This window comes from Stegodyphus dumicola, chromosome 2, assembly GCF_044657685.1.
Source record: "Stegodyphus dumicola isolate Sdum_Otavi_A_Nest chromosome 2, ASM4465768v1".
NCBI lineage: Eukaryota > Metazoa > Arthropoda > Arachnida > Araneae > Eresidae > Stegodyphus > Stegodyphus dumicola.
This window is the reverse complement of record NC_140769.1, coordinates 35,005,594-35,020,143: the sequence shown is the minus strand read 5'-3', so window position 1 is coordinate 35,020,143 and position 14,550 is coordinate 35,005,594. Positions and strand designations below refer to the sequence as shown.

Sequence of the window (14,550 nt, the reverse complement as noted above, 5' to 3'; positions counted from 1 at the left end):
GCTAATTGCCATTCGTTTCACTTTACACACTTTTCTTCATTTTTCTTTGTTCACTTTTTCTCTATTTCTTCAGTTTTGGAAGTCTGTTTTATGTACAAGTTATAATAAAAGTTTTGTTTATGCTCTTATTTTAGGTGAATTACCTTCTTAAATTATTTAATTTCGTTTTGTTAAATTTTGACTTTAAAGTTTAATTACTTTTGTTTGGCAATAATACTTTAGCAATTTTGTCGTTTCTTAGGTTAGTATTTATTAGCTGAATATTAAATTTACTATTAATTTACTAAATTATTTTAATTAGCCCCTTTCTTTCTCTGTTTTTTGTTTGGAGTGTTCTAATTTGATGTTGTTTACTTTTCATACTCTATTATTTGTTTCAGAGCAGATTAAATGCTTATGATTAATTAAATAAATCTTTCTACAAATTTTTACTTTATTCAACAACGTTATATTTTAATTTTATTTAATTTAATGTTGAAAATTGATTACGTTACATTTTGAATTACCTTTTTTTTAGTTTAAATAAATTTTAATTTGTGTTTAGTCTGCATTTTATATATATATAATTTGTGTTTAGTTTCCATTTGCTATATAATCATCCAAGTATATTTCAGAAACGTGGTTCTGCGGAAAAATTTTCGGCTGCTCCTTAAAAAGACCGAAGAATGTTTAACCATTTATTTTATCATATTATTTTTCCTATATTATTTTATCGGATGTATGGTGATCCATATGGTGTAGTGGTTAGGGAAGACTGACTGCGATAACGAAGCGCCCGGGTTTGAATCCTGGAGAAGGCATGGATGTAAAATTGTCTGTCCCTTCATAGAAGGTACCGGTGGTCACCTGTTAGGTGCCTCCACAATAAAATGGTCACCACTTCTTGCCTTAGTAGTGGCCAATGCCGTTATAGGCTAGTACCCGCTATTAAATATATATATATATATATATTAATTTAATGCTTTTGTTTCAGTTTTGTTTAGTACTGTTCCTGTCAGGTTGTTGGCCACCTACTTTTGATTTAATTTTTATCCCTTGATCATATTTGTGTGCGTACGGGTTTGTAATAGATTGAATGAACACAGAACCAATGACAGCTTGATGGTGGTGGTGTATTTAATTATGGCAAAGCGCACTAGGGCTATCTGCCTAAGGGAAGGGATGCCTTTCGTGGAGGACTTTCTAAGGGAAACTGGCTCGTATACACGTTACACATGGGGAAAACCACGAAAACGCCCATGCAGCCAGCCCGTTCGCGGGATTCAAACCTCGACAGCTTGATGAAATTTATTTTACCAAAAGAAACACTTTACAGTTCTCGAACTTTTCACAAAAAATACTCGGATAGCTCTTCTTAATATCACAGACCATAATCAGTAGTTACACTTCAAATTACTAGACCGTTAAACACAACGCAATGCAAAGCGCATCTAAAAAACGAAGCTCTCACAGTTATCTCAATATTCCGAATTCAGGTCTGAAATAACAGCTCAGAATCGGATGCCCTCCCCCATCTTATATAGTTTTCCCCCCGACCGCTAAGAAATCTCTAGTACTTTTCCCTTCTCGAAATTGCTGGAAGGTATATGATCGCCGGATACTGTGTCTGTTACATACATAGATTAATTAGATTTATTCAATCGCAATACCAGTTACATATACATCGACCGGACCAAAAATGTCGCCAATTTTGTCGATTTCTCGCCAAACATGGAGACAAAATTAGCCACCAAAACCATCTTCAGGCAGGCGATATCTCGCCAATTTGACGAGACAGCCATTTACTCATTGTTAAATAGATTTGCCACTGTATTCTTAATTTTTCTGCGAAGCTTTGCCTCTTCAAATTTGCATGTTCTATTATACAAAAGATACCACAGTTTCATTAAATTTAATAATTAATTTCACTACAATTATTTACATATACTGCTGGCCACCGTAAATGCAATACCCGAAGGACGCATGCAAATAACATGAAATTTACAACATGCATTAGCGGACGTAAGATATGCAAATGATTAGAATTTCAAGGCAGACGCACATCACGCGCGCCTGTGGAGCCACTTCAAAGCTCTATTTAAGGCTTGGAGGTTCTGACGATTTCAAGTTCGGCAATTGTGTTTTCTTGTGTTTAAAAAAAAAAAAAAAAAAAAAAAAAAAGATCAATTATGCCTCGTAGTAAACAGCGATCATCGTTTGATCAAGTATCCGAGTTCGACAGAGGAAATGGTGGCCTACCGAGAGTGTGGATTATCTTTTAGGGAAATCGGTAGTCGTGTTGGACGAAACCAAACAACTGTAATGCGGATATGTGACCGTTGGATGCAGGAGAGTACGACGGTCCGACGTGTTCGATCGCATCCACCTCAGTGTACCACTTCACGTGATGACAGGAACATTGTGCGCAAGGCAGTGACGGATCTCTCAGTCACATAAAGAACCATAGCACAGCACATTGTCTGTAACGCATCATCCAGTGTCTGCGCGTACCATTCGACGCCGTTTACGGCAGAGTGGTCTGTCCGCAAGACGTCCATTGCTTCGTCTACCCTTGACGCAGAACCACAGACGTCTCAGCCGCCACTGGTGCGATGAAAGAAGAATATGGACGGCAGAATGGAATGAAATTGTCTTTACTGACGAGTCTGCAACACCACGATTGTCAAATTCAAGTCTGAAGACACCTTGGAGAGATGATGCTGAACAGCTGCGTTATGCACCGCCACACTGGTTCTGCACCGGGTATTATGGTATGGGGCGGTATTGGATATCACTCTCGCACTCCTCTAGTACGAATTATCGGTGCTTTAAACAGTCAACGATACATCTTTGAGGTGTTGGAGCCAGTTGTCCTTCCTTACCTTCAGGGCTTGCCCACAGCTATATTTCAACAGGATAATGCACGACCACACGTGGCACGCATTGTCCAAGGGTTCTTCGTCAATCACCAGATTGAATTGTTTCCTTGGCTGGCTCGCTCTCCGGATCTTTCGCCGATAGAAAACATGTGGTCCATGGTTGCTGAACAATTGACCCAGATTTCATCCCAAGCCGCCACACCAGAGCAGCTGTGGCAACGTGTGGAAGCTGTTTGGTCTGCTGTACCCCAAGAACACATCCAAAGTCTCTTTGAATCAATGACGAGGCGCGTGGCAGCGGTGATCTCCAACAACGGCGGCTACTGATTCTAGAAGGAACCACACTTCACAGAAGTCTATAAATTTAATCATTTGATACTTGGTCAACATGTTATATACTAAATAAATTTTGTTGTAATATCTCTTGTCTTTCTTGGTGTTGCAATTTGGGTGGCCAGCAGCGTATATACAAAATTCGTAACAATATACATAGGTAAATAGAAAGAGAACTGTTTTATAGTAATTTGTATCTATGTTTCATTGCTCTTTCCTGATTAATTTTCGAATTCTCTCTCATAGATTTTGAGATATTTGAAAAAACATGTTTATTATCTTAATTTCGAACTCGTTTGGTTTGATTCGATTGATTACGGCAAACTTGCGACGGCTATCTATCTGTCTCTGGAATTTTGAACGCTAGTGCATAAATAATAACCCTACTTCTCAAAAATTTGCATTTGAAAATGGAAGAGAAATATGCCGACAAAAAATTTTAAACTAAGCAAAAAGCTACTTGACATAGATAAAATTTTATTCAAAAATCGAACCAAACTAATGTTTAATAAATTTTAACTTCAGTTCAAAATAAACGTTGACTATTTTTTCTCGATCTCCGCTCCTAATATCTAAAAAAAGCTAAGTTCTTAAATTATCTCACTCATATCTCTAGCATATGAGCAAGTATTACATGTATTCTATCGATTCGACTATAAGCCTTATCGAGGAATTATAAAGGTTGCGAAAAATACCTCCTAAACATAATTATATAAATAATGCTCTTTACAGAAGAAAATGTTAGATAAATCTAATTAGAAATAATAATACATAAAAAAGGATGTTTTATGAAAATAAAACTTATAAGCAAATGGCATATAAGTGAATATACAAATAGTTTGTAAATACGAAAGAGTAATTTTATTATATAACTAGCCTAAAGGGCGTTAACCCAGAAGGGTTATTAATTTCGTTTCGCATTTTCCTTTAATTTTCAACTCTTCAATTTTCAAACTGTTGTTACAAAATATTATATTTAAAGAAATGAAATTATGAAGAATCTGTATGAATGTATGCATGTTTCTCGCACTGGGACCTACAACCATCCAATTTTGAATAACGTACGTTTCCTCCCGAATATGGGAAATTAGAAGCCCGAATTTGGAATTTGTTGTATTATTTCTTTCATATCTTGTAAAACTTTAACGAATTTTTGATTAACAAACTCAACGATTTCAAAGCGAGCAATGGCAACACTGTACTAAAAAAATAAAAATTATCTCCAGCGCGCGAGACTGTGTATAGGAAATTCTAAAGACATGTTCATTTTAACATTATTTAATTATTAACTGAATTTTATGGTTTAAATGCGAAGAACATGATATTTAATAAATAAAGGTAACCCACAAAACTTTAAAAAAACGCCTCTTAGGTTGTAATGCAAAATCTAATCTATTCGAATATTTTAAAGTGCAAAATATACAAAAGAAAATACATTGCTTTAATTATATTTCAAATTTTAAAGTTTTCTGTGATTAATTTATTTAATTACGCACGGTTTAAAATTGTATCTCTATTGAACTTGCTAAGCAACAGAAATTGAGTGAAAAATGTAAAGCTCAAGCATTTAAATGTTTTCTCAGATACCATGCAAAAGCCTTGAAAGCGTGCAAATGAATAAGACTTCCTTTTTGACTCAAACCAGTTTTCTCTAAAACATCTATTTGATGCATGTACCAGAATAATTACGTTTACATTTTTTTTCTGGGATCCTTTTTTAGAAATCACATTCTCCGCGCTTGGTTCAGAGACATAAAGTGATGGTCTTATGGTCCTAAATCCTTCCTCCTAACTCTCGATGGCCCTTGAGCGGAAAAATTAGGGGCTATAACGAGAAGAGAAGCGAATAAAAGAGCAAGGAATATTTTTGTGTCATTGTTCTTGGGAAATATAATAACTCCTTTTTTATTACCTGCATCTCGCAAATAAAATAACAAAATTTCGGAATTTCTTAGCTTTTTCAGAAGCTAATTTATAATATTATTTTAATTATTAAGAAAGTTCTCCAACAAAATATCGAATTAACTATATAATACTTTTCAGCAAAATTTATAAACCAGGAAGTTATTAAATATTAGTCAAGAGAAAATTTCCTTAATTAATACGTGTAATATATCCATTCGGATAGCATGCTTTTTTTGTAAAATGTTTACTTCTATTTATGACTTTTTAAAATATATGCGATAAGATTTGAAAACATGCCTGAAATGAGGAAAAACTCCCGGAGAAGTAAATTCAGACTTAACGACTATATGGTTTCGAATTTAGAAAGAGTAAAAATAAAAAAAAAAATGGAAGAAATTTTCTTTAAATTTAGAAAGTGTAAAAAAAAAAGAAACTTAATTTAAAAATTGTAAAATATTAAGTGGTTATATAATTTATGCTGAAATTACTCAAGTCGTGTTTGTTCAACAGATTAAGCCTTTTGGTTTTTTTTTTTCAAATACTCTATTAATTATTGATTCTGACTTCGTCAAACCATTCTAGCAGTTACGAAAACTTCCCAAATCTGCGAAGTCTATCAGAAACAAACATTGATTACGTCATAACTTTCTAAAGGTTGTAAGGATTTATCTATGAAAAAATCAAGCACGCTAATGCCTTGGGCGCGATGTTACCCGTTTCTGAGTGAACTGAGTGTGTGTTACTATATTGGCTAAACTTATTGAAAAAATCTGATGTGTACTTCCTTGTACTGTGATGATTTCCTTGTACGGAATATTAAATTATACGCATTTTTTCTTGCATTTCTTTTACACTTATTGGATTGAATTAAATCTACTTCGCTGACAGCGCATAAACCACAACAGAATAAATGCATTCTTTAAAATTTACTCTATTTGTTTAAAATAGCGACACACTGGCGCTAGGTTCTCTTAACAGTATTATATTTCGTTCAAATTATAACTCAGAATGCACAAAATTTATATCATTTAAAGAATTATCTAATCGTTGCCACATGTTCTATTCAAGTACTATAATAAAGCTAGAACGATGTCTAAAAGAAATTAAGCAAACAAAACAAAAAAGGAACAGTTTTTCACAGACGATTGAGTATTTCTCATTCAATTAATTCAGTTCTCATTTCGCGACAAGGCAAGAATACATAAAAATTCAAAATATCTGTATTAAAAATTACGAAGTATATCTTAAACACTCTTTTTCTCGAAAAAATTCGAGAAAGGATTAAGCATGATTTAATTCGCAATAATAAATGAAGGCGTTATTTTTCTTGTTGCGAAGCTACGTTTCTGTAGATTGGCAACAAATCCACACTCTGCTGTTTCAAATGTAAACAAGCAATGGCCGCCATCAAAAAAATTATTAGGCATAGCGGCACTTAAACAACTTTAAAATTGTTGATAATTCTAAGCCTATTGCATACAGATTTACTAATGACATAAAAATTTTAACTGGAAGATAAGAACAACATAATTCAATCATTTTTAAAGCAAAAAATATACAGTTTACAAACATATAAGAGTAAAAGAAACTGAGATCACTGAGCCGGGTAATAGAGTGGATATATATATAAATATATTTATATACGTTTGGCGCCGCCGATTGCAGCCAAAATACGAGGTGAACATCTACATGTTATAGTAGTCCTATATACAAAATTTCAACGTTCTGAGGCTACCCGTTTTTGAGTTATGCGAGATACGTACATACATACGTTCGTTCAGACACCACGGAAAACTCTCTTCAGAATTCATTTTAAAGCAGTTTTATAATTTTTTTGGAGGAAAAGAGTCTTTTATTCTGTCCTTACGTACAGATATTATGAAAAAAACATCGTTAATTGCATTCGAAAGCTGTCGAAATGGATATTTTCATTGAAATATGCTGCCTGAAACTTTTCGCGATTACAATACTTCCTTTTTACTTCGTACCAGGAAGTAAAAAGGTAGATGTTTTCCTCATTTGAATTGTTCTGTGCAAAATTATTTGGCTTTCGGTTTTGCCCTTTAATTTTTAACATGCTAAAGATGCTTACATGAAAATTAATAGAAATACCGAATTTTGTTTCAAATAATGAGGGATATTCTTTTTATTCCTCCCCAAGGGCAGGTTTTAAAATTGACTCTTTGAAACAGATTTCACAGTTCTCTGCATACATATACTTTTATAATAAATCATGTATTTCTATCTCTATAATTGTTAAGATTTATTCTTAATATGCTTTTAAATGGGAAAGGAAAAGGAAAGTTAGTTAAAAAAAGTGGGAATGAATTAATTTCTGTCAATGTTCCTTTTCTTCACCGGTTTCTATCATGAGCCAAGCCTGCTAAACTGCGGATTCCCAAAAACGATGCCCGTCACAGATCCTAACCGCAGATGCAAAGTTGTTAAAATTGTGTTTTTTAATCATATATAATGCACACTGTGAAAAAAAAAGGCGGGGGTAGTTCTATATCTCCCGCTCCACTGGGCCGATTGACGAAACTCAGCTTGAGTTCTTCATGTCTCGAAAGCGCGACCCAGGATATATATTACATTTATGTAAATACAGCAGCGTTCAAACACAGATATTTTGACCCCAAATCGGACCCTTTCTGAAACGACATGCCGGTCTCTTTCCATAACTCGATTCTACGACTCAAATTATGCCAAACTGCCAAGTTTTGTAAAAATCGCGCAGGTTGTTTTTAAAAAATTAGCCCTCAACATTTTAGCTCCTCTATGTTAATTGAATCTGATGTAACTTCTCCCTCCTTCCAGCATGCCTTCGTAGTGTAACGGTAGCACACTAGGTGAGTACTCGAGAGGTTCAGGTTCGAGTCCCGGCGAGGGCATTGCTCAAGTTTTGTGTCTCCCGCTTCAAAATAAACTAATGACTTTACAGTGGCACCCGAACTAAAAGGTTCTAACAGGATTTGGCGACTAAACGGGAGAGTATATAAGGTACTTTCTCTGTCCTTCTAGCATGCCTTCTTGGTGTAACGGTAGCATACTTGGTGCGTATTCGATAAATTCAGGTTCGAGCCCCGGCAAGGGCATTTCTTATTTTTCACATATCCTGTTTCAATATAAGTTAATGATTCTACAAGGTTTTGTCGAAGTTCCAATATTTACTATTACATACTTTTATTGAAATTTGAGATATTTTAGTCACCGAAAGTCATTTTCAAAGCATATTCAATACTCAATAGAGCTATTGTTTCTCTTAAGTGGCAACACTTCAAATTTTGCCGAGAAGCAAATCTACGAAATGAAATCAATGAATCTTCACAAAGCTTCTTTAGAGGTGTTTTAAGTAGGATAAGCTCAACTTAATTTGATTTGCACAATCAGAACACTTAACAGCCAACTTGAGCCTCTTGAGCCAGTTCTTGCAAGATAAAATAGCAAGTTTGGAAAAGGGAGTTAACCATTAAACATCATGCAACCAAAGCAACCCATTGAAAACATTCTTGCGCTCCATTTGTGTTCAATTTTGTTGAATAATTTATACATTGTTGCAGTTTTCTAGGTTAAACAATGGCGCAAACAAAACATGGTTTATAAAGAACACAACTAAAGCTATAACTATGGCTGAAGATATATGAATTATGGCTATATGATAACTATGATTGAAGCAGACATTTATTAGTATGATCTTTAAAAGTACTCAGAATTCGGTTATTAATTAGCGTTAGCTTATGATAGAAATTTTACATTTAGACTATGAAAAGCTCAAATGCCGGAATAAATCAAATAAAACGTTTGCGTTTAGCAACTCTCATATATTGGTCACCTACATTTATAAGGCTCGAGAGGCTTTAAATTTACGAAAGAGGACTTCACAAAATTCCGTACAACTTTGCGCAAAGAAAAGTTGGATGAAGATGTTGGTTTATTCCGCATCCTGACACTGACTGACGTGAGAGTAAGTTATTGTTCAGCGTCGCTTTCTCGTTACTTTACACCTTGGAGACCTGTCGGAGAAGGGAAAGGACAACCCCTTTTTTTTACGTTTTTTTTTTGGGGGGGGAGGCGAAATTAATTATATGTTAGGAATATCAATAGATGGAAAGCTATTGCGCAATTTGTTTTGATAGCATTTCATTTCTCTTTACTCTTTGATCAATGTTTCATAAAAGTTTACAGTCTCGATGATTTTTTTCGCCTTCAAACTTAATATTTTTCGACTACGGAACTTAACCTAATAATATTCTCCGTTACTTTCTGTATCTCCCATTTTAGTCCAAAGAAGCAATTTGCCCAGAAGGGCTATTAATTTCGTTTTGAAATTTTGCGTCGATTCACAACAAACGACGAATCACTTTTTAAATTCTTGCCACCAAATATTAGAGCCCTGTATTATATTTAAAGAAATTAAATAATGAAGAATTTGCATAAATGTATGTATGCTTCTCGCACTGTGACTATCGAATTTTGAATAACGATATGGCCCGAATATGGGCGTCTGAAAGCCCAAATTTGGAAAAGGGATTTTGTTTTATTAGTTATTTCATATTTTGTAAAGCATAAGTCTTTTATTAAGAAACTCAACAATTTCAAAGCGAACAAGGACCACACTGTACGAAGAAAAAAACATTTATCTCCAGCCTGTGTAGCGGAAATTCTAAAGAGATACTCTTTTTAAATATTTTGCGATATTGATGTTGAATTGAATTTTATGGTTTAAATGCGAAGAACATGGTATTTAATAAATGAAGGTAACACACAAAATGTTAAAGAAAGCGCTCCTTTTGGCGTAATATAAAATCTGAAAGTTTTCAGTTCTTTTATTTTTATTTTTATTTCCTTTATTTAAGTGACATATTTTTTCATTTCCTTTATTTAAATGACATTTCGTTATTCAAATGACGAAGTAGCTCAGAAATTCGTTTGCGACTTGAAAACCAAGAATGATTGCGAGATATCATCCGCATATTTAGAGCTAGTTTATAAGATCAGCAACAATATAAGGTTGAACTTTACCTGTTTTCAAATGGAAACCGCTTTCAAAATTGAAAACTTTTTCGGTACATAAGAGGAAATTGCTGTTTTTTTTTTTATTTAATCCATGTTTCAATACAAAACTGATCCAGTTATCCATATATACGTAAATGTCTTTCCCGTTACATAAATAGAGGTGTATGTACGGACGATATTACTGACTTCTGTGATAAATAGAGAGAAAAAATGTCTCATAATTGCTGAAACCGAATCTCCTTTCTGTGACAATAACGTGTCTTTTTATGTCCATCAATATCTAGGCTCAAAGTTCCTGTGCAGTCAGGTGACAGCCCCCATTAGCAACGAAGACGGAGTGATATGTATGTTCATTGTCAATTTCGAGGACATCACGAATGCTCCCTACAGGGATGCTGTGATATCACCTCTACCAACTCCAGCCAGAATCCGTAAGTAATCGTTCTCTTCCTTTTCCAGCAGTGACATTGTTTGGTAATGGATATTGATAATAGTATAACGTGGTCTGACATTTCCGAAGAAAGGCGTTTGGAGGAACTTAGGATACATAAGAAGAAAAGTCAATAGTGTTATTGAAATTCTCATGTATTTATATGTATTTTCGATATATTATATTTCCTTTTCAAATATTCATCTCTAAAAGTAGTTGATGTAGTGTGCATTCTACATATTTATATTACTTTCCAGATATGTGTAATATTCTGTTATATTTTTCAGACTGGTTTTGTTACTGAAAGCTAAACTTGCAGAGTTTGTCAAACAAATGAAATTGATGCATAACGTTAAATTAATGTTAAATGGAGTTTTATGGCAAATTTTGCATATCATTTAGGTATGATTTTAGATTGTATTATGCACTTATGGCAGTTTTTTATGTTAAGGATCTAGTAAAACTGGAATGAATGAAAATGAATACCGTTTTCAGCTTCAAAACGTAACTTTGGTAAATGGATAATTCGTAACGGATAACATCTCACAATTAGCGTTTAGTGCCTGGGATTATACAGTCCTAGAAATATCTCAATTTGATAAAACATTTATTTGCTTTAACGTTAAAAACATAAATCAAGTATAGCTTATAAACAAGTGCGCAGTATATTGATATATATTATTTATATACACCTTATCCACAAAATATCTACCCGGCTTTAATTTCACAACTGTTGGTCGGAAACTTATACTTCCATTACGAAAATGTTTTAAGTGACAAAAAAATTAAGTTCTGCTAGATTTAAAGTTAAAAAAAATATTTTATAAAAATTCGCGAATTCTAACATTTTATACTATGTTCCGAATATTATATGTTTATATTTAGTAAATTAATTCCCTTAAAAAATTAAAAATTGACAGTAGGCTCTCTCTCTTTTAGTTTCAAGAGCCGTTGGTGTTTAATGCGTAGGATTACTAACGGAAGTGTGAAGGTGTTATAAAACAAATAAAATCAATATATATATTATTTTATTTAATTATTTATTACATTTATTAATTCAAAATGACCCTATGTAAAATCGGTCGTTGAAATGAGAAATGAGATACATAATTTAAGATGTCTGCAATTATAATTTTAGTAAATATTAAATCTATAAATGAATTTACAAGTGTGCTCTGTTAGTTGCTTAGCACCACAGTGTGAATAAAAAAGATGTTTAATAAGTCAAATGCCTTTTCGTTTCGTTTGATGTCTACTTTGGAATCTCCCATCATAATAGTAGAAACATTTGTATCTACAATAAACTCATAGATCAACAAAGTAGTCTCAGAATATTTCATCAATACACTAAACCAGAACAGCTTCAAATCTCTTGCGTTAACAATTAGATGAATATATACGGATGCTAGAACAAATCTTGACTGTCCATTAACAATTACATCAACTATACAAATATCGCCTGCTTCTGAATCCTGTATTCTCTCAAGCTGCTTAACAGTAAATTCTATTGGTGCACAATCTGTAAAATTCGTCAAATTTCTATAAATCGCAACACCACTAGTATCCTCCGAATCCCTATCCTATGCCTATCTGATTGGTATACGCCCCTAATGAGGGCCCTTCCCAATACATAGTTATCGTACCCTAATGAGGGATCCTAAAATAGTTCGTACCCATTTATGATGGGAAAGATTCAGCACCTCCTAAGTGCTAGAGAGAAAACCTCCTCCTATGCCTATCTGATTGGTATACGCCCCTAATGAGGGCCCTTCCCAATACACAGTTATCGTACCCTAATGAGGGATCCTAAAATAGTTCGTACCCATTTATGATGGGAAAGATTATGCACCTCCTAAGTGCTAGAGAGAAAAGTGATAAGCTTGTGTGCTGCCTTCTATTGGTTATCTGGTAAGCTGGTCCGGAAAGGAGATTTAGGCTTCTTGTGGCGCCATCTATTGGTCAAGTACAAAGCAGGCCTAAAAAAGAGATTTAGGGTTAGTTATCAGCTCGGAAACACCACTAGTTTGGCGAAATAAAATTAAATGCAACAGACACAACCCGGACACCCTGATTGTTTACGAACTACCATCTACTAGACAAAGAATCTCTAAGGAGATTCTTTGTACTAGATGGCTTTGCCACTCACACGCTGTTGCGCATGCGTACGAAACTTTGATTTCACCTAAATTTCGCTATTTTTGAGACATTACCCAGGCAGCATGCATTCGTAAATTGCACGCGAAAAATATTTGCAATATACGAATGACTGTTCATATAAAAAACGTAAAACTTGAAAGTAAAAATATCATAAACTGTCCGGAAAAAACAGTAGATATTTACGTATATTTGTGCGTTACAATATACGTAAAAATTAGGTATATTCATGTAAATCATCGCGCTTTATTCGTAGATTTTACGTATGATACATGTACATTTCAAAAATTTACGTATATTTCTGGTGAACATTTACATATGTTTACCGCATATACGTAAATCTTCCCATTTTTTTAGCTTCGTATATTTTTAGTGTATGCGTATAGACATTGCTCAATTAATTTTGTGTATGTGTTTGTTCCTGCTTGCTTAGTGCGCTCTTTCATCCATTTAATGATGTATTAAATTGATTAAAACATATATAGCTTCGAAGATATAAGCATTCGCGCATACCTCAAATCCCATCAGACCAAAATAAAGAAACGTTATTCTACGTTAAAAAGTAAATAGATAAATGTGGGACTCCCGTATGGGGTATTTAATTTAAAATTTGAGATATATGACATAATTTTCCATTTGCTTTGACTATTTTCGGTTAATAAATAAATTAGAATAATTCGAGATTGATTTCATCCATTAAGTTTCATTCCCAACTCCATTTCGGATTTTATCATCCTTAGATCAAATCCGTGTAACATTTTAACAAATTTCCTCCTCGGAAGCACCCAGGAGATGTTGAGTTGTGCTCAACTCCCACTGATGTCATATGGAATCAGTTCACCAGTGGCCGAGTGGTAAAGTCACTAAATACTGGTAGTTAGCTCGGGGGCTCGATTCCAGGAGAACGGGCTGGTTGCATAAAATTTTCCTTGGTTTCTGTCATCGGTAACTTATAAAGAAAGCCCTCCACGAAAGCATCTCTCCCCTTAGGCAGACAACCCTTGAGTGCTTTGCCATTGTTAAATAAAATAAAATAAATAAAACATTTGGAATCATAACTTTTCGATAAGTAAAAATACAGACATTTTAAAAGAAATATTTATTAAAAATGTTTAAAATACTATCTATAAATATTAAGTAATTAAGTGAAAAATTGTATAATTGTTAATACACTTTAATTGTCTCCAAATTGAAATTGTTTTTGATATGTTTATCTCAACAAAGTACAATTAAAACAAACATCGTTTCAATCATCAATAGCGAGCCATCTGCTGGTAACGAAAAAATATATTTCGGTCGGGAAATGTAAGTAAATTATAATAGTGTTCATTTTAAATCAGTGCGAGGTTTAGGTGGAGAGAAAAAAAAATATTAAATGTTATGGTTCCAAATGGCAGCACTGGGACTGAAAGGGTTAAAACATTTTTCGTAATTGAAAGCATATATCTTTGACCAATAATTGTGAAAATAAAGCCCGAATAGGAACCTTTGTGGATAGAGTATGCATATAAATATAGAGACAATCTAAAATTAAATAGTATTGCAGAAGAGAAGCCATTTAAGAAATGACAGGCCGTAATTTATTCCTCAATCTGAATAACGTTATCCATATTACTGATGAACATGTGTTTGAACCTAAAGCGTGCATTCAAACATTTTATTTTCCTTCGTGTATAAATTTCAAATTAAAATTTGTGAAATGCAGTAATTAAGATCGAAATATTTTCAACTATGTCTATCAAAAGTTGTATATTTTATTTTGTTATGCTGATAAATACTAGTTACGTATATGAAATACTTTGCAGTATTTCCACATTTATTATCTTTTAATAAATAAAAAAATGAGTGAAGTAA

General features: G+C 33.6%; 1 protein-coding gene across 2 annotated transcripts in view; it reads left to right on the top strand.

Moving 5' to 3' along the window:
* The window catches only part of LOC118187877 (voltage-gated inwardly rectifying potassium channel KCNH6-like), a 925,365-nt gene that overhangs the window by 488,972 nt on the left and 421,843 nt on the right, over nt 1-14,550 (top strand). For both annotated transcript variants that reach the window (XM_085810566.1, XM_085810565.1), the window contains exon 3: nt 10,397-10,543. In XM_085810566.1, coding sequence (XP_085666692.1) covers nt 10,397-10,543 — 147 coding nt within the window. The remainder of the gene's footprint in view (nt 1-10,396; nt 10,544-14,550) is intronic.